Source organism: Tetrao urogallus, assembly GCF_951394365.1.
Source record: "Tetrao urogallus genome assembly, chromosome: 19".
Lineage (NCBI taxonomy): Eukaryota > Metazoa > Chordata > Aves > Galliformes > Phasianidae > Tetrao > Tetrao urogallus.
The window spans coordinates 9,348,852-9,368,864 of NC_136832.1; the positions used below are offsets into that span (position 1 = coordinate 9,348,852).

The following is a 20,013-nucleotide window of genomic DNA, read 5'->3' on the forward strand; positions in this document are numbered from 1 at the left end:
ATGGTGTATTTTTTTTTAATATATATTTATCTTATTTATTAATTCCTCCCGATCGTATGCCTGCCCAGCCTCCTGTCAGCTGGGCCAGAGCATAAAGCCTGGGACTGCACCTGGGGCGATGAGCCCTGCGCTGAAGAAGCCTCCCGGAGGGATGCGCCGGGGCCGCGCAGCAGCCTAGCTCGGCGTCCCGGGGCGCGCAGCGCCGCTCGGCCCCTCTCCCTCGTCCCCTCCGCTCGCCTGCTTTGCACCCCGTCCCCTTGAAACCTCGGATCAGAGCCTGCGCCCCGCTCCGGAGATCTCCGCCGGGTGGAGAGCCCGGAGCCCGAGGAAAGACGGGGCGTGCTAGATGCATGGGGGAGGGCTCCGCTTAATGCAAGTTCTGGGCTCCTGCAGGGACCCCGACAACTGTCAGCTGAAGCAGCAATTCGGGGCCTCCTCCTCGTCTTCCTCAGCGATGCTTTTCCACAGCCTGTCCGGCTCGGAGATGCACGGGGTCATCGACGAGATGGATCGGAGAACCAAAAGCGAAGCACCGGCCATCAGCTCGGCTATAGACAGGGGAGAGACCGAAACGGTAGGAGGCAAAGGAATGGGAGAGTCGTTCAACTCCCTAAACGTAACGAACCCTTCAAAAATACAGCTTTTCCCTTAAAGTAACAGATCGGGGGGAAACGTCTGCAAAATACTAAATCGGAAGAAATTTAAGCATGAAGGCACTCCAAAAGATTGAGTAAAACCATGGGGAAAGGCATGAAACTGTTAATTATTAATAACATGCATAGTAATAGTAACGCTTGGGTGGAACAAACGGTGCTGCTCTTGCAAGAAACAGAAAGCTGGAGCAGCCTTTTGGTAGCGTCCAAGCACGCCTTCCCTTCCCCCAGCCAGTTCGGCCTTCAGAAGTTTTTTGGGAGAGGCAAAGTATGCTTTTTGTACAGATAACGTTTGGGCACAGCAAAATTTTTGTCTGCAGAATGGAAATAAATACCAGAGAATCCAATTCGGTGTTGTTTTTCAGGTGAGATATCTACACTGAAGTAGACATTATAGCATAGAAAAGCCCAAACAAAAGCAAACAAACAAATAAGCAAAACAAAATCCCCAAATTTCTACCATCTTTAAATCATGATTTCTTGTAGTAGGAAGATCCATGAGCACTGGATTTCTGAACATGGTGAACGGATCTGGAAGACGAGTTTCAGGGAAATGGATGCAAGTCTTTGTAACTTTGCCACATCTTATCTTATATCTGCTGGTGGGCAGTGCTTTTAGATGATAAAAGGATGCATCCTTCGAGCCAGAATTAAGCAGCAAAGCAGAAGAAATTTTATAAGAATATTAATTTAACTGAGTCAGTATTTATCGTGTACTTTTTTTTTTTTTTAAAGAAAAGAAATTTCTGGAGTGAAATTATTCCATTTAAGTAACTCTGTCCTGTGAGGTGATGTGCAAGGAGGGTGTCCGATCATGGCTTTTAAGACTTCATCAATGCGTTACGTCTAAATGTTATGTAGAAATGTTCTTAAAAGTGACAGTGAGATTATTTAATCCCAAAATATGGGCTAGAGCAGCCTTTGTACAATAGCATGATTTCTCATCTGAAGGGTTTGGTTGGTTGTTTTTTGTTTTTTTGGTTGTTTTTTTTTTTTGTCATTGTTTTTTTTTAAGTTTATATTTCTGCATATAATTAAACAATATCGAGTTTTCTTTGCTGGAATAAATATTGTGGCACGATATCTTTATCTATTGATATAATTTATTTATATTCACATGTGGATGCAATGAATAGTGGAATAGAATACTGGATTCTTAAATACCAATTCCAGGCATCAGAATATTTTTGATACTGGATAAGCAAAGCAGAAAAGTTGCGTTTCATTTGAAGTTGGTTTATGAGAAACTACTTCTTGTGTAAAACAATCCCCAGTCGGAGTTCAGTTCATGCCTTAAGGAAATTAGGCATCAGTGGACTCGTGGCTATCGTAGTGCCATCGTTGTGTTTACATGCACTTCTGATAGTGGAAATGCTGTACTGCAAACAGTGGTGCTCACAGCGATGGGGTTTTGTGATCTCTGGAATTGCTGGGTGGATGCAGCCGGTCTCGCCTGTGCTGGAACAAATAGCTCCTTTCTTTTGGGTCTCCCCGTTAGCTGCGTTCTCTCTTCTCGCTTTGCGCAGGGACTTCAGGCTCTAGAGGAGGTAAAAGTAAACAAACAGATCGCCCCCCTTCCCGAATCAAAACAAACTGCGTGTTTGGGGGGGGGGGGAAGTGTTTGGAGTTGTCTTGCACAAGGACAAATCTGCAGTGTGGTTTTGAGCAGAGTGCCATGATAACAGTAAGTTTAGAATGAAGTGGGCATTGCCAGACCTGCCGTAAATATTGCTCTGCTCTGCACCTCTCGTCTCCAACTCTGTTTTAGGGTGCGGGGTGAAACACATGAGAGCACTTAAACGGTTTCCGATATTTTTTGCTTTTTTTTTTTTTTTCTCCCTCTTGGTAGGAGTTGACAGAATTTGTATGTATTTGTTTTTCTTTCTTTCTTTGTTTCTTTCTTTCTTTCTTTTTTCCAGGGGGTTTCGATTGGATTGCGATTTGACACTGAACTATTAAATTATATAGGGGTTACATTTAGTTTTATTGCTTCCAAGTTTATCCCAGCATAATCTAAAGCATTCTGTTGTTTCGTCCCACTTTATTTCTCACTATTTCGTTTTCCCGATAAAACATTCTGCACCTCAGATTTAGTTACGCTCGTCTTCTTCACAGTTTTATTTACCGATCCCTCCGGTGCTTTGGGTCACGGCAGCTTTGGGTAAATTTGTTTGGAAGCAGCTTGCAGGGAGCTGCGGCTGTGCCACTGTAGCTGCTGGGGGTTTGATCGTAATTCACTTGGAGTTTTATTGCTAGGAAAATACACACGCGGACACGCTCCACATATACGCACTCACGGAGCATTAACTATGCAGATACTCTCCGTGTATCCATAATAATCAAATTTAAAATGAACTGTCTGCGATTTTCCCTGTTCTGATTGTTGCACCTGGCTGGTGAGGAGCATCTTTTCTCGTTCCTAGGATTGGCAAATTCATAAAAGAAAAAAAAAAAAAAAAAAAAAGAGAGAGAGAGAGAAAAAGAAAGAAAGAATTCCTGGGTCTCATCCGGACGCCTCCCAGGTTCCTTCTTGCTGCGTTTCCCCCTCCCGCCGGGCTGGGCAGTGTCTGCCCCCGGGGAGCCACGGGGCCGGACCGGACGGAGCCCCACGGCGCGCTCTGCGCTGCAGCGGGGGGACACGCGGCCGTGCAGAGGCGGGAGAGCGCAGCAGCGCCCGCGCTTCTCCCTCTCGCTAACGGTCCGAAATTGTTTTCCCCCAGCAGACCATGCCTTCCATCAGCAGTGACCGGGCTGCCCTGTGCGCCGGCTGCGGGGGGAAAATCTCCGACCGTTATTACCTCCTGGCTGTGGACAAACAGTGGCACATGCGCTGCCTGAAGTGCTGTGAATGTAAACTCAACCTGGAGTCCGAGCTCACCTGCTTCAGCAAGGACGGCAGCATTTACTGCAAGGAGGATTACTACAGGTACAGCCCGTCCCGGCGCGGGGGGACCCGCTCGGACTTCTCACGTCCGGTCGGTCCTGGGGGCTGCGTAGGGGTCGGAGGGCGCGGGTCCCCGGGGGCGGCAGCTTCCGAAGCGCCGGCGGGGGGGATGGCGCGGGGAAGGGACGCGGCTCTCCCCGGCTGTGCGCGGGGCAGGGAGCAGAGCCGTACCGGGAGGGCTCGCCGTCCCCACGCGTGTCTCCGCGCGGGGCCGAGGACTCGGGGCACTCTGTTCTCCCGGCCGGTTGCGGGCCCACCGCCGGAACGGTTCGCGGGGCGGGGGGCAGCCCCGGCCGCCGCGATGCCGGTGGAAAGCGGCCCCGAGGCCGCTGGCGGCTCTGTGCGGCGCCGGCTCTGTGCGGCCCCGGCCCGCGGCCCCTCTTCTTCTGTCGTCTCCCGAGCAGACACGACGAAGAGCGGGATGCGCCTCTCACCGCCTCCTCTGGCCGTTCTGTTTTGCAGGAGATTTTCCGTGCAGAGATGTGCGAGATGTCACCTGGGGATTTCTGCCTCCGAAATGGTCATGAGGGCCAGGGATTTGGTATACCACTTAAACTGCTTCACTTGCACCACTTGCAACAAGATGCTGACCACCGGCGACCACTTCGGCATGAAGGACAATCTGGTGTATTGCCGCCTCCATTTCGAGACTCTCATCCAGGGGGAGTACCAGGTGCATTTCAATCACTCGGATGTAGCCGCTGGGAAGGGCCCAGCGTTGGGTGCGGGCTCTGCCAATACTTTGGGACTGCCTTATTATAACGGCGTGGGGACTGTCCAGAAGGGGAGACCCAGGAAAAGGAAAAGCCCAGGGCCTGGGGCAGATCTGGCAGCCTACAATGCAGGTAAGAGACCCTGTCTTCCCCCAACAATTCAAACGGTTTGTTTCTGTTCACTTCCAAAGGGGGATTTCCGTTTATTTTAGCTTAAACCGTTAATAATAGTTTAGCTGCAGCATAATTATTGAGATCAAGTGCTGTCAAACTGCAATTACAGAAGCTAATATGTTAGCATTTTTCACTTCAGCTGGAAATAAAATGTTTTGAAGCAAGGTCATCTGGTTAAGGAGGGGGAGAAGGGGGGGGGGGGGTGTAGCCTGAAATAAAATCTGGAAACCAGAGATTGTAAGTTAGCACTTCAGAGAGCTGTGAATTTTCTTTAGTAGCTACACCCTCAAAGGCTGCTGATGAGTGAATGTTTCTGTCCTTCTCCCGAGCTCTTGCGCCTCGGAGTTTTGGAAGGAAAAGGAGAGAGAGAGGAGGCACAGGGGTGGCTGTTTCCCGGCAGGTTGGGCTGCGGTGCCCGCGGAGCCTGCAGGGGCTGCAGGAAGCATGTGCTGCAGCAGCCTCGAGACTGCTCCTGCGGTGCCAGACTCGGCCGGATTTGTGTGCATCAGAGGTGATTCAGAGGAGTCAGGAAACTCACAGCATCTCCATTCGCTGCCTCGAGTCGCAGCCTCTTCCTCTTAACTGAGAACAGCACTAAGAAGAAAGTGGGCAAACCCGGTGACAGCCACAAGCCTGCGGACTGCGCAGGAACTCCGTGTCTCAGGCTCTATGCGCTCAGCTGCTGAGCTGATGTCCTTCCTCGTTTAATCTCCCCACCATAACAGCACTGTAATTCCGTAGGTAAAGGAATTCGGGCAGTCTCCTGCCTCCCTCCTTCCCTCGCCACAACACCGTGATCGCCGGCGCTGCTCCTTGTGTGCAAAAGGGAAAAGTTCTTGGACGGTAGAAAACGCTTAGATCTCGGTGCGGTTCGAACTCAAGGCGGAGGTGGGGTTTCCTTCAGACCTGAGCACCCATAAGCTGTCCCGTTAGGCGCGCGTTTCGTTGTGCCACTTCCGTATTGTTTGCGATGTTTCCCGTTGTTTCGAGCGCGATTTCTCTTCAATCTGCGGGGCTCAGATTCGTCCCGTAGGGCTCCCGTCCTTCCGTCGCGTTTTGCCTCCCCGAGGTGGCGCCAGATGGGGGGGGAGGGGGGAGGGGAGCATCCGGACCGGGCAGCGGGCAGGGAGAGAGAACGCGTGGGGAACGGGGAGCCGGAGCCGAGGGTTTGTGCTGAAAATGGCAAGGAGAAAAGGAGCGTCTCCGAGTGCCAAGTACGCCTCAGGAACAAAATTGCCACCAATCGCGGGTTTTACCGATAGCTGAATAATATGGAAATCCGTACAAAAATCCGTAGGTGTCCCGTGGTGAAAGGTGTGTGCAACTGCGAGCTTTCAAACGCTCAGAAAATGTGCGTCCTGCCCGTTTAAAAATGTTTCCTTTTCGGAGGGATTCGACTGTAATTGCCGTTCCGCTGTCCCCCTGTGCAGGGCAGATGTTCGGTTTCAAAGGACCTGTAACCGAACCGGCGGCATCTGTCCCGGCTGGGAGCAGTCTGAGAAAGCCCTGCCGCTCCCTGACCTCCCGAAGGAACCGTCCTTAAATGTACCTTAACAAATCGTTCAAAAATAATTGCCCTCCCGTTTTGCTTTTCTAATTTTGGGTTAGACCCCGTAACTGAAGCTTAACAGGTCTTCGAGGAATCTTCAGCTTCTCTCTGCTGAAGCTATTTATCTACTTAACTGCTTATTAAACCAATAATCAATTAATTTATATGGTAATAAGTGCCATTGAGCTTGGAAATCAGAGCGGGTGTTCTGTTGGTTTAAAATTTCACAAAGCAGGAAATGATTGCAAAGCCTTCTATTTTGTGTCTTCTAAAGGAGACCGTTGAAAAGTGCGTGATGGTTTCTCTCGAGTTATTTTTAATGGACCTTCTCCTTCCCTTCTGAGAATTGCACTAGGAACGAACAATATTGTCCTTCGAGAGTGTTTGTTGCTGGTAATTTGTGTAGAATACTTTGTGTAAATAAATCTACACCCAGAGGTGGTGGGAAAAGGGGGACCCGTAAATACAGCCGGAGTTGAGATGGGAATTATTTCGTAAGTAGCAGCAAACATTCATCTGCGACGTGAATTGGTCTGGCTCGCTGCCTCTTTTTTTCTACTTAAACGAAACGCTGTTTGCACGGGGACGATGAGTTCTGGATGTGGATGGAGCCTGACAAGTGGAAAATAGCTTAGAAGGATGCCGAAACTTCAAAAAGATTTCGTGTTTTTTTTTTTTCCCTCCCCTCCCCCCACCCCCCAAAGTGTGTTCTGTGATCATCGCTCCTTTTTTCACTTTGGGGTTGGATTTTGATTTTTTTTTTTGTTTGGTTTTCCTTTTTTTTTAGGTCAGTAAATCAGTGGCTGAAACCTTGCTGAACACAGACGCACCTGTAAAGAATTCTGAACGCTCCCTTTGTGAATTAGGCCCCAAACCTCCCACAGCTTGCTATATTTTATTCATGTCTATCTGGTCTGTCTTTAATATGAAGACAGTAAAATATCCCTTAACATGATAGTTGTAGGGGCTGGGGGCGGCACGAGCTGGTAAAACACCCGTGATCTGTGCAAACAGCAAAGGTGTCGAGAAACATTTCCTTCCATCGCTAGCTGCGTGCTGCGGGGCGTTGCGGCGCGTTGCGGGGCCGGGCCGCTCCGTGTGGCAGCGCGGGGCTCTGCGGATCGCCGCCCTGCAGGCGCCTTTGCGGAAAGTTTTCTCTCGACGGAATTCGGAAAAACCCGGAAAGTTTCGCAGAGCTGATTTCTCTTTTCTCTCCTCACGTCCTCCGGGACCGAAAGCTCAAAATCAGCGTTCCCGCGGGTACAGTAGCAGAACGAGCAAACAGAAGCCACAGCTAAAATAGGGGTCGTTTCACAGCAATTTCTTAAGAAAAAATGAGAGTTCCGTCCTTCCCCTCCTCCTTTTCTTTCCCCGGCGCTCGGACGGGTCACCCCGGGCGCAAGCAGCCGCTCTCCAGGGCGCGCTGCCGGCCCGGGGCTGCCGGGGGCTCCGCCGTGTCCCGTGGGCTCCCCGTGCAGCCTCCGCCCGCTCCGGACCCTGCGGGCAGAGCGGATCCGCGGCCGGCCGGGTTAATCGCGGAGCGCGGGGACCGACGGCGCGCTCGCACCGGCCATTCAGCGCCATTCAATTGGCTTAATTGAGGGGAAAAGCCCTCCGCGGACGGCTCCTCCCGCAGCGCCCGGCCCGGCCGCCTCCCGCCCTTTGTCCGCTCCGGGCCCGGGCCGCTCTCTCCCCCTAGAGGCGCCGCGGGGCCGGGCCGCCCTTGGGGTGCCGTGGCAGGGCCGCCGTTCCGCGCCCCGCGCTCTGCGGCCCTGCCCGGTGCTTCTCCAGGGTGCCGCCGGGCGCCCCAGCGGCAGGGGGGAAACGTCGCGTGCTCCGCACACCACGGCTTCCTTACGGGAGCCGAGTTAAATTTTAATCCTGGTTGCGATGAGGGTTCCGGTGACTGTCTCCTCCTGCCACTGGGGAGGAAGGCTGCTTCCGACCCCACTGTTTCTCCACAGAGTCCTTCGAGTGCTCCTACCCAGCAACAAACGGGGCCGCAGCCCTGCCCCATCTCCTTAACCTAAGTTCTGTCTCCAGGCAGAGGTCTCTTGCAGAAGGAAAGGGGTGCATGTTCCAGAGCCATTAGAACGGCTAGCTGATACGTGCTCCTAATGTGCTTCTTGTTTCACCATGCTTTCAGCATCAGGATTCATTTGTTTTCTTTTTGGGTAACTTGACATGTCAAACAAACTACTAAGAAGAGAAGTTCCTCCCAAGGAAATTCCTCTTTCCCATCTTCTTCACGTTCCATAACTTTTCTACCTGCTAGCAAAGCACGTGCTTTGCTCTGACTCCCAGCACACAGTCTGGTGATCGAAGTATGAAGCAGTGCTCCTGAGTTTTCTTCTTCAAATAGTATTTACTGTAAGGATAACAGTGCATCCCTCTTTGTTCTCACAAAGTTGGTTTTAGAGACAGCTGTGCACATTATTCTGTACATGATATTTTGATCACCAATATTGATCTTAGGGAGCAGGACCCAATTGCTAGTGATGTTCTCAGTGGACTTCACTTTCTGTGGCCAAAAGGAATCTCTGTCACAATGCTGTGGTAAGGCTGTGAACTGAGAGCAGCCGGGGGACGGGAGGGCAATGGTCTGGTGTGGGACTGTTGGGGGGCAGAAAGGGCCTAGAAATAAATGGTCTGGGATCTAAAAGACACTTGGCACCACTTCAGAATTTGTTTTATCACAAAGCAGAAATGAAATGGTTAATTTAAAACTCTTCAGTTTGACCTGAATTTTGCCAGTTGTATTTCTGAAATTCCCAGCATGAGTCCTAGGCACTGCAATTGAATGGGAACTGTAAGCATGGGTGGTTGAGCAGTTCCTTTGGGAGACACACAGGGATGCCACAAAGGAACAGGGAGCACGTGCCTGAAAAGCAGCGGGCTGCAGGAGGAGCCTGTATGGTGTCTGGCATCGTGGCACCTTCTGCAGAAACTCCACTCTGCAAACCTCCTTGTGCTTCTGTACCTCCACACCTGCAATGCCCATAGACATGGCATGTTGATGTAAGAGACGTACATCGGATCAGATCTAATAAAACAGCATTTTGGAGATGGTGCCAAGTACCACAACCACATGTGAGACTGGCATTAATGTCAAGCTGGGTGGTGCCTGGTAAGGAGCAGCTCATGCTCTCACGCACTTCAAAATCTGCTTTGTGACTTTCTCCCCAGCAAAGGACAAGAGTGGTGCATATTTACTGCTATTTTAGTATTATTTTTATTAAGAATTGTGAGAAATTCATAGAGCAAATTGCTCATTATCAAGTAAGGGCTTGATGAAAAGCTGATACCTTCATTCCCTTCTGGGAGCGTTTAGAATCAAGTCTATTTTCTTGGGTCCTGATTGTATATCATTCTTTACAGAAGAGGATAAAATCAAACTACTAGTAGCCGTAGGACTTGTTTTGTTGCATATCAACATGAACAGATCTCAGTCCTCCAGATAGATATTTTGGTGCATTTTCTCCTAGCTCTTGGCCTTGTTATTTCTGGAATTTGAAAGCGTTTAAGGGAACACAGAGATCTTTTCTATTTCTAATATATGAAACTCTGTATGTTTAGAACCAAATACCATGTTGTTCTACATTTCCATAATGCCATTTGCTATAAGCAATATAGTTTCAGTTATTCTTCACAGTATTCTTCAGAGGAAGAACTTAGCTGTGAAGGATTCTGGGGCTGGTGGGATCGCTGCAGCTTTGCACCTTGGATCTCAGTTCTTCAACCAAAAGACAGATCTTGCTGCACTCTGTCCAGCTCCATGGATTCTATGATTTTACAATCTCCTTTTGTATGTCTTACACCTTCTAAGTTCAGATGCTCCGGTTCCTCCATACATGACAAGAAGCAGAAATGCTTCTTATTACTAGGAATTTGGCATAAGGAAGCTGACTGTGAAGGGTTTATACAGATGTATGCACACACACACTTACATGTACAGCACAATTTTTGTCTTTTTTTTTTTAATTGTAGCAGTACAGAAGCACAGAGATGTTGTAGCACTGAGCTCTCGCAGGCCTCGTTTGTACTGCACCATAGCTTGTAAAAAGTTTTTGAGAAGCTGAAGTTCACAAAGCAGCTACAGTACATGCTGCTGAACTGCTTTCCATTGTCTCTCTTTGCATGTTTTTCTTATAAGAACACACATTTAATGTAGGTTTTTAAAAAGCAATTTTAATGCATGCCTTTCAGAAATCGTATGTATTCAGCAGGGCTAAAAAACTGATAAATGATATGAAGTTAAGTTAGACTACAAATAAATGCATGTCCATGAGATGTACTCCATTGTAGCAAATGAGCTGTAGTGGATAAGTGAAAAAAAAGCTGTTTATCTGCTTAAGAGTTTCACCAATAATTCACATTTTAAAATGTGTTTGTGAGAGGTTTTTTTCTGCATGCAGCACAGAACAGACATTGGTGAGTTGTCATTACTTTTAACATAAAACTTATAGGGAATTAAAAGGGAGTTGCAGATATTGGTGCAGAAAAAGTAAATGAATGACAGCTCGTCAGAGCTAATTTTTAGATAGATCCATGATTTTTTTACTGAATCTAAGCTTGGTGCTTAATGGTTTTTTTTTTTTCCAGAGTTTTTCTATGACTTGCTGCATGCACATATAAATCAAGATTGACTTTTGGTCCGTGAGACTGTTTTGCTTGGCATTCAACATGCAATACAATTGGATAATTATTGCAGTGTTCCTTGGTTGCAGAGGTCTCTTGCAGACTTTAATTTATGCAAATGTATCAGTCATTCCCATTCAGTGATTTAAAAGATTTTAAGAGAATCAATCATTCAAACTATTACTTTCAAATACTTAAAGAGTGAAATATTAATAATAAAAAAAATTAATTTTGAATTTGGTGCTGATATATTGTATTAACAGCTTTATTTCTCGAGCTAGTCAAATTATAATTTGCTGTCTGGTACCTACAAACTTTATTTCTTTTATAGTGTTTCATTTAATGGTCTCTCTTGTACTCTACAGGGTTTAGTTTGATGGAGGAAATAATTATAATTTTAACTGGTCTGTTCCATCGAGGTTTAAGTGGACTCTATTGTGCAGCTTTCTTTGTACATTACAATGCAATTTATAGTGATACAAAGTACATTAAAACACTTTACAGAGTTGAGGACAGCTACTGTCCTACAAACAGAAAGTGGAGGAAAGGCTGTGTGGAGATGGAGGAAAGAAAAAAGGAAACAGACTTGACATTTTAAAAGCCATAAAGAGGCAGGTGAGGGTCCTTGCAGACTGGTTATTGTAAGGGAAACATAGAAGATGCAGAAATGGAGGGGAAGGCAAGTAGGGTTTGTACCAGTACAATACATGCCATGGTATGTTATTTTAATTGCTGCACTCAGATGAACTGCAAACAATGTTGGTCACGGAGCAATAGATTTCCACGCCTTTTCCTCTTGTTGCCTTAAGCTTTAAGCTGCAATGAAAACGATGGTGACCACCTGGATAGAGACCAGCAATACCCCAGCAATCAAAAAACAAAGCGTATGAGGACATCATTCAAACACCACCAGTTGCGGACAATGAAGTCATACTTTGCTATTAACCACAATCCTGATGCCAAGGACTTGAAACAGCTAGCTCAGAAAACTGGCCTGACCAAAAGAGTTCTTCAGGTAAGAAGAGCAGTCTTTTGTCTTGAAAAGTAAATAAAATATCAATTTTATGTTTGGAATGCTGTGGATTTTGCTTATCCTCGAGCTTTTCATAGTCATTCATACCTTCTGGGAAAATTCAGTTCAATTCTGGAAAGTATGAGAAAAGTTGTTTAGTTTCAGCTTCCCAAAAGCAGATCGCTTGCGCTCTGATTTTTAATGGCAGTTGTGAAGGTTTGGGTCTGCTTACTTTCCTGAAGTTAGTTAACTCTGGTGCATGGTTCGACTTCTGATCTGCTGCGAGAAAAAGTAAATTATTTCAGTTAATGTAAATAGGTTTTAATTTAGAAATTAATGTGAGCAGTTGTCTTTATAAGAAAGTAATCAGGCATTTGGATCTATTTTATCTGGACAGGAAAGATCTCTTTTCTGTCAAAATGCAAGAGGACACATTTAATTTCGCAAAGATACATTTTGTTTAGTCATAGCATAGAGCTTAGAGTGAAAGAAGACTGTTTTGAAAGTACTTTTTCAAGTAGGAGGGTACATGCTCTGAGTTTTTATGGGAAGGAAAGGTAAGAATATAAGTTGGCTCAGTTCCATTTTAATTTGTAGTTCTGATTCAGTAAGTCCATTTTAATGGGCACTTATTCAATAACTGTAACTAGAGATAAATTTAGGCATATAGGAGCTGTGATGCTCCAGAATCCAGAACTGAAATCTTTAAATTGATCTTAATAATAGAAAAATAAAGTTTGGGGCCTCAAAGAGAAAGTTGGAGCTCAGAGATGGACTCGTGGGAAAGCACAGTGGATAGCTCTTGCAGCCAAACAGAGGGCAGTAGACAAAAATATAGAAAAACCTGACTTTACTGGAGATATTGTGGGTCTTACAGAGTTAATACCTAAAGGTTTGTAGGCTTCCTAATAAAAACTGCTAATAAAAGACTGTGTGTAATTCATTTTCTTGGCTAGATCCCCCAGAACTGGATTTTGTTTGTTTTTTGAAGCTGATTTGCAGTGGTGGAACGGATTCCTCCTTCATTACTGGTGCACATCCTGGCACTTGGCATAGTGTCTCTTATAGCGGCTCTCCTTTATCCACGCATGTGGAGGAAAGGATTTTCAGCATTTAGCTATCATTATTTTGAAACTTCTTCATTTCATCATCAGTTTGCACACTTCAGTAATATCTGCTGTCTGTTACAGTGTATTCACACCTGAATTATCTTAGAAATTTCACACAGTGTGTGAAGAAATCACTTCCGTGTCTGGAAAACACCTCTGTCTTGGTCATCTTTCTGTTTTCTTTCCTCAACCTGCACCACCACCTGACTTCCATCTCTCCTTTTATTTCACCTCACAGGTCTGTCCTTCCAACTGTTTTCTAAGACATTTTATCTGTCCCTTCCTTCTTATTTACATTTCCTCATTTCCAAAACTGAACTCCATGTCTCCATTCAGTCTCTATTTCAGTTTCTTGATTGCTTCTGTTTCCATATTAAATACAACTTCCTGTTTTAAGGTGTGCTTTTTTTTTTGTGCCAATCCCTTACAATTTCACTAACTTTTTTTTCATGGTTTCGGTAATTAGTGTTTCACTTCTTTTACTTCCACAGTTAAATACTCCTTTATCTCTGGGTGTCTTTAGATAAAGAGAGTTGCAAGGTAACGGTGGTGGGGACTGCACACAGAGGATGATCTGTTGGAGGCACTTCAAGAAAATGACTCCGAGTGATACCTTGTCTCGTATTGCTTGAGTTTTCCTGTCTGCTAGGAGCATTCTCTACTTTATACTTTGCTGGTGTTTGTGTTTGAAAATTAATTTGGGCCAGTTAAAAAATATTTATTAAAAAATATTTTGGAATCTTTGTGCCCAGTTGGCTTATTTCTAACCTTTGAGAGCAAATAATACGGTCTTGTGAAGCTGTGGAGGTAATTTTTCAAACACTAAAGTTTACCTGTACAAGTTTCAAGGTTGCTCCTTGCTGGGGAAAACTCTTCATGATGTTGGTTACTGAGATAGTGTCACTTGTTAATTCTTCTGTACCAGAAAGGTTGGCATTCTATCTGTGTCATTTACTGAACACAAAGTAATTCCCTGACACTACTGATCTAAACAAACACCATTAGTATTAGTCTGTCCTACATACTAGAGGCGCACAGACTCCCAGATGTGTGCGCACACATTCCAGTGGTGAGAAATTTTCTTTTTCCCTGTATTATTTCTAGGTGTATCTGTAAGCTCTTCTATTTTCTGTATGCTCAGATTTCAGTTCAGCAGATGAAAGATAATGACTTCATATATCGTTAGAAGAATGTATTTTAATAGAAAGCATAAGGTAGCAGATGAAGGGACAAACAAATTCTCTTGTTCTGAAACCGGTGGGATTTCCAAACGCACATAGCAGAGTTCCTAATGTTTTAGAGCCCTTAATGTAAAGGCAGTGCCATATAACATGTAATGAAGGTGGTTTATCTGTAAATCAGAACCGAGTTTGTCCATCTTCTTAATGATCTGTAATATCAGACTTGGAAGACCTGACTTCTGTCTTGCCTTTGTATACAATCAGTCATCAGCTGGCCAAATCCAGAAGCAGAATGGCAGGGAAATGTAACACACTGCTTCAAGAATGACGTTTCCTTCAGTGGCCCTGTAATGCAGGCTATTTTCCTAAAGTAAACACATTAGAATTACAGTAAGCCTCTTTATACTTTTACTCCCTGTTTGATTTATCTTGACTCTCATTTAGCCTCATGTTTGCAATTTAATGCAACTGCAGCTAGGGAGCACAAGCCCATTGCTGTGAACTGTCATTTGTAATTAAAGTGACCAGTTAATGGTAAGCCAAGTAAATGTCATAAATGTTACTCATTTGGAATTGATCTTTATTTTTGTGAGTTCAGAAAGTGAAGGTGGAAGTAGGTAGACATAAGGACATAGGATTTGCTGGCCATAGCTATGCGGACCTCCTCTCTACCCAGGAGTCTGCAATACAGCCAGGTCTGCCGTACCCCCGGCAGAAGCAGTTTAGGAACATGAACCATTGTTTTCAGTGGTGTCTTTACACTGCTCATCCTTTTGGAATCGTCTCCAATAATGTTGCTCTGAAGACCTCCCAAAGGTTACTGCATACATTTGCACTTTGCTAACTTTCCACTAGTTGACAAATATGAAAATTTTCTCAATCATGCATGAGTTTCCTGCACTCCTCTGTGGTGAAGGTTTGCTTTAGGTCAGCATACTGCGGACGACTTACTGAGACTTTGTTCCTATAATATCCTACAGTTCTTTCAACTGTGCACTTAATAATAGGGACAGAACAGCCAGAATGTGTGTGCAGTGACTGAACAGTTTGCTATGTGCTTTACACATACACATCCTTTACATTTTTGTTTCTACAACCAGCATATAACAATTGCAACAATGGAGACATTACAAAATTAAGTTATCTCAGATGATTGCTTGGCTTCATACATGACAGTATCAGAATTCTTTACAACACTTAGCATATTTATTATCAATACTTTCCTTTCTTATGGAGATAATATTTTATTCCCATTTTACAGTTGGAGAATGGAGACAAAGAGAGCTGAACTAGTTGTGCAGATAGCACTAGCATAACATTTTAACTGCAGCACCACTCTGCCTAGCTGCTGAGTGCCCAGCGACAGGCATTCAGCTCTGCTCACCAGAATGTAGGAGCATCAGTGGATCTCACAGCTGCTTTTATTTTTCACTGGGAGTTTTTAATCCATATTTTTCCCCTTTGATTTGAAATAGCTCAGCCCTGTAAATGATACAGTTGGACAGAAAAACACTACATACTTCTCAATGATTTTGTTTGTTTTTTCAGAAGGCCAGATTCCTAATTGTGTAATTGATGTGAGTTAAGTCCTTCTGGAACAATTCTTTCAGTTATGTATATTTGGATGATTATTTCTTTACTTCAATGTAATGCTGTTCCGGGTGCAGCACTGCTGCCATTCTGCACGGGGCAGCAGTCCTGCCTTGGCAGCTCCTACACACTGCTGTGCACAGCTCTGAGTAGCAGTGCAGAGCAGCAGAGAATCAGGACTGCATTCCTACAGCTCAGAAAACAATAGTTCCAATTCTTTCACTGCTCTTCAATGTGAAGCCCTTGCTAAATACTTCTGTATCTTAATTGCATACTGGAATATCACAATATGTTACAATATTTTATTGTTACAATAATTATTTTGTTATTCATTTCTATAATAAAACACAGCATTTTCAGAATTTCAGCTAAGAAATATTTAGATGCCTTTTCAGTAATAACGCAAATATTTATTGTTAGACGAATTGAGAGAGCTCTGTAGTCATTAGCTGAAAAACCTTGACAATAACTCAGTGAGGAAGAAGGAGAAAGGGTCATATTGTCTGTTTTTTTTATAATGCTTGCAAGAATATGAAATATTTTCTATGCCTGATGTGAGCTAACACTGCTAAAGAGAGGATGAACCACCTCACATTCACAACTCCTGAAAGCAGCATTAGTGGTTGAGAGCCATCTGGGCTCAGGTTTTCATGTTTAGTAGAAGACAGAGGGGAATACAGAAGCACCAACAATCTTGCTCATTTTCTTAGTACATTTCAAATCAGAATCAGAAATAATACCATAGAGTTTTTTGCCCTGTGAAAGTTAAGGAGCAGCTGGACTGAACAAAATGCTGTTCTGCAGTTTCACATACTTTACACAAGAAAATTGTCTGTGAGTAGGAATGGAAATTTTACTCATATTTCAGACTTTGACATACGTAAACAAGTATCTTTTCAGTGAACACTAATGTGAAATTTTGCAGAGGTGTGTGTGTATGCACAACTGGACTAGTGATTTTATCTGCTTTAATTATGATGTAACTATGGTACATATCAACAGTGGCACCTCTCTAAACTTACATTTAAACTTCATACACGTGATCCTTTTCGGAAAGGGTATTTTAAAAAAATCAAAGCCAAATAAATTCATTTGTGGGACAAATATAAACGATCTCTATAGAAAGGTAAAACAATCCCAAAAGTGATAGAATTGCTGATTTTTACCATTCCTACTCATTGGTGATTGAGATTTTACAGCTTGAATGACCAGAGCAAAAGTAATTTGGTTCACCCGCACACCCTGCACAGGAGGTTGGCTCAGAGCCGTGCAGTGGCTCTTCCACTTCTCCTTCTTGCAGGCTCTGAATGAGCAGCCATGTGAGAGGAATATGCAAGCTGACAATGTTTCAAGCAAAAGTACTGCATTTGTTGTTTTCATACAGCATCACTGGCCTTTAATAGCATCACTGCTATTACGGACTGTTTAAAAAAATAATACATATATTTTTGCCAGTGCTGATCTAGAAGATTTTTGTTTTCTTGATATATGTAAAACCAATATTTACTCTTTAAACTAAGTGTTTTAACAAAGGGAGCACAGTCATAAACTGCTTTGAAATGCTAAACTTTCAGAAACAAGTGGGAGTGTAAGGTATGAATGCAGCTCTCATGGCCACCACGAGAACCAATGCCTGAGAATCATTTCCTTGTGGCACTGATGGGAGGAAGTGCAAGAGGGAGTGCGTGCACTTACAGATCCTTGGCTGGGGGTGATGGCTTTCCTGAGAAAAAGCAGGAGTGCATAATAGGGGAAACTTGGGGCTGGACCATCTGCAGATGAGAAGCAAACCAGTCAAAGGAAAAATGGTCTGAGACATCTTCATCAATTCTTACTGCAGCTGGTGAGATGAGAGGAGAAAGAGGAGACTTCACAGGACTGCAACTTTGTTGTGCATTACTCCTCTGCTAGCAGTCTAGCTTAAAGCAGATCTTGCAGCAGGAGCTGGGCTGGCTCAGAGTTAGAAGTCAGAGTTTCTGTGTAGGATGTTGTGACCACATCACAGCCTCGTGAGCTCTGCACACTTATTTTTCCTCTATGAACCACGGGGGAGAAATCTGATGGAATAAGGCTGAGCAGGTACTTTGACTCTCTCAGTTCCTTTCTTTGACAGACACAGAGATGATGAATTTAATTACACCTGGAATTGAAAGACTCGATCTTATTCCTTAAATAGGTCAATGTGAGAACAGTGGGATCAGCACTGAGTCAATTACAGAGAAAGTGGCAGTGACAGAAGGCCTCCTGATAAACAAGCACTGTGGAATTTCGGCTAGTTGCAGCAGTAGAATTGGATGGCACCAACAAGTTGAATATGGAGTACTTAATGACATTCTCAAATTTAATCCACATAATATTCTGTTCCTAGATTTTGTGTGAGTTTCAGAAATAAATTCTGTTATATCTATTTTCAAATAGGTCAGAAAAGTATTATATCTTTAAACAAACTCTGCTTGGAGAGTGTTATTAACTTTGACCTAAACGCAGCAATTTAACTGAAAAAGCTGAAGTCCTATTTTTGTCCTTTACATATAGTGAGATAATAAATAATGCAGGAAGTAGAAATCTTGGAAACAACTTTGCTGTATATGGATATCACCTATTCTGAAATCACTTTTTTTTAATGTAATGTGAGTATTTAATACCACTCAAGACACTTTTTCAATCATTATTCCAGGATGGAAAAATTTAAAATGAGCATGGCATAGGAGCTGAAGCATTTGAGAAAGAAGAGTAAGAAAGAGAGGCAGAAAAAATGAGAGTGCTGCTGAGGCTGAGGCATGAGAAAGCTCCCAGGAGGGCTCCAGGAGCACGGGCAGGCAGGGCACTGCAGGCCAGGTCACTGCTGCATGCCATGGGAGGCAGACTTGAGATGTGAGGTGCTCAAACCCATTAGCTTGTATTCATCAGATGCTTGATTTCTATCTCATCCTGAGAAGTACTTCTAGGAGCGAGAGAAATTGAGCGTTTGCAGGAGCCCCCAAACCTATCGGCATCTTCACAGGCAGCCTTAACACAACTCCCCTCCTCCCTCCTCAGCCTGTTTCTGCCCCAGGCAGACTGTTTACACAGAGAACTGCAGGAGAGGGAAAGAGGAAGGCTTCATAGGCGTCCAGAGGACACTTTTCGTGACTGGGGCTACTTTTCTTACATGTTACCATAAAAGCATCTTCCCCCATTCAAGCTTTGATGAATTTGTGAGTTTGCTTTTGCTTTCTAAACACTGCAGCTCTTTAAATGCTACCCTGTTATATTAAACTATTTCAGGTTTGGTTTCAAAATGCTCGAGCCAAATTCAGACGGAACCTCTTACGTCAAGAAAACACAGGGGTGGATAAGACTTCAGATTCAACACTCCAAGCAGGGACCCCATCAGGTCCTGCATCAGAAATATCCAATGCCTCCATGAGTCCATCCAGCACTCCCACTACCTTAACGGACTTGACTAATCCTACTATGCCTACTGTGACATCTGTCTTGACGTCAGTGCCCGGAAGTCTTGAGGTTCATGAATCCCGAAGTCCTTCACAGACAACTCTTACAAATCTTTTCTGATGACTCTTAATAATTTCTTTAAAAAAGAAATTATCCTTAGTTGAAATTCCAAGTGTATTTTAATAGAGGCTTTGAGCAACTGACTAACCACCGTTAGGATCTCTCCTAAGAAAACAGAAGGAAATTAGTGTTCTGGTGTTACAGAGTATGGACTGAAGAATAACTTGGAAGATCTATTGCAACACAACATTTGTGTAACTGTACAGTTTTGTGGACTGAGCAAGGGAAACAGCAATTAATTTAAGTTGGCTAAAGCTTCTGTATTTTCAAAGACTGCCATGTGCCTTATACACTGTTTTATCTACATACTTTGAATTCCGTGTCCACTTCTCTCTTTTTCTCTCTGTATATTTATGACCAGGGCAAAAATGATAAGAGTTTGTTACTTTGAGTAGTCCTAAGTCTTTCATTGGTTGCTTTGTTGTTTTAGAAGTTTGAAGTCAAAGTCTGTTTGAATACCAGAATTTGTAAAATCTAACCAATAATAAAACCACTTCTGGAAACTACTTCATAATGGCTACAGTTACATCTAACGTGAGTTTCACAATCCAGATAGGCTGATTGTATTTAAAAGGATTAGAAAATTGCACTTCAAACATGGTATCTGCCTAGAATAACTCTAATGTGATGTATACATTTCTTCTGTTCCTGAAGTATATATGGGTGAGAAGTCTGCCTTGTGCAACAGTCTAGCTATTTGCAGTATAGAGAAATAAATGTTAGTTGCAGATAGAAATCATCAGATACTGTTAAAATTCAAACAGACAAAATATACTTAATTTTGTTGTGTGAAAAAAGCTTGACTTCAGCTGGCATTCATGAAAGCAGTCTTGCTTTAGCACAGGAGATGGCTCGTCCCCTTCCATGGTGGAGGCAGGCGAGGTACCTGCCGGCC

At 44.1% G+C, this 20,013-nt stretch overlaps 1 protein-coding gene across 1 annotated transcript; it reads left to right on the forward strand.

Annotated features, from left to right (window-relative positions):
- Nucleotides 1–346: 346 nt before the first annotated feature.
- Nucleotides 347–19,118, forward strand: LHX2 (LIM homeobox 2; the record flags this gene model as incomplete). Its single annotated transcript, XM_079544897.1, has 5 exons — nt 347–574; nt 3,377–3,579; nt 4,060–4,442; nt 11,481–11,686; nt 18,831–19,118. The coding sequence occupies 5 exons, from the start codon at nt 347–349 to the stop codon at nt 19,116–19,118; spliced, it is 1,308 nt and encodes a 435-aa protein (XP_079401023.1).
- Nucleotides 19,119–20,013: the final 895 nt, after the last annotated feature.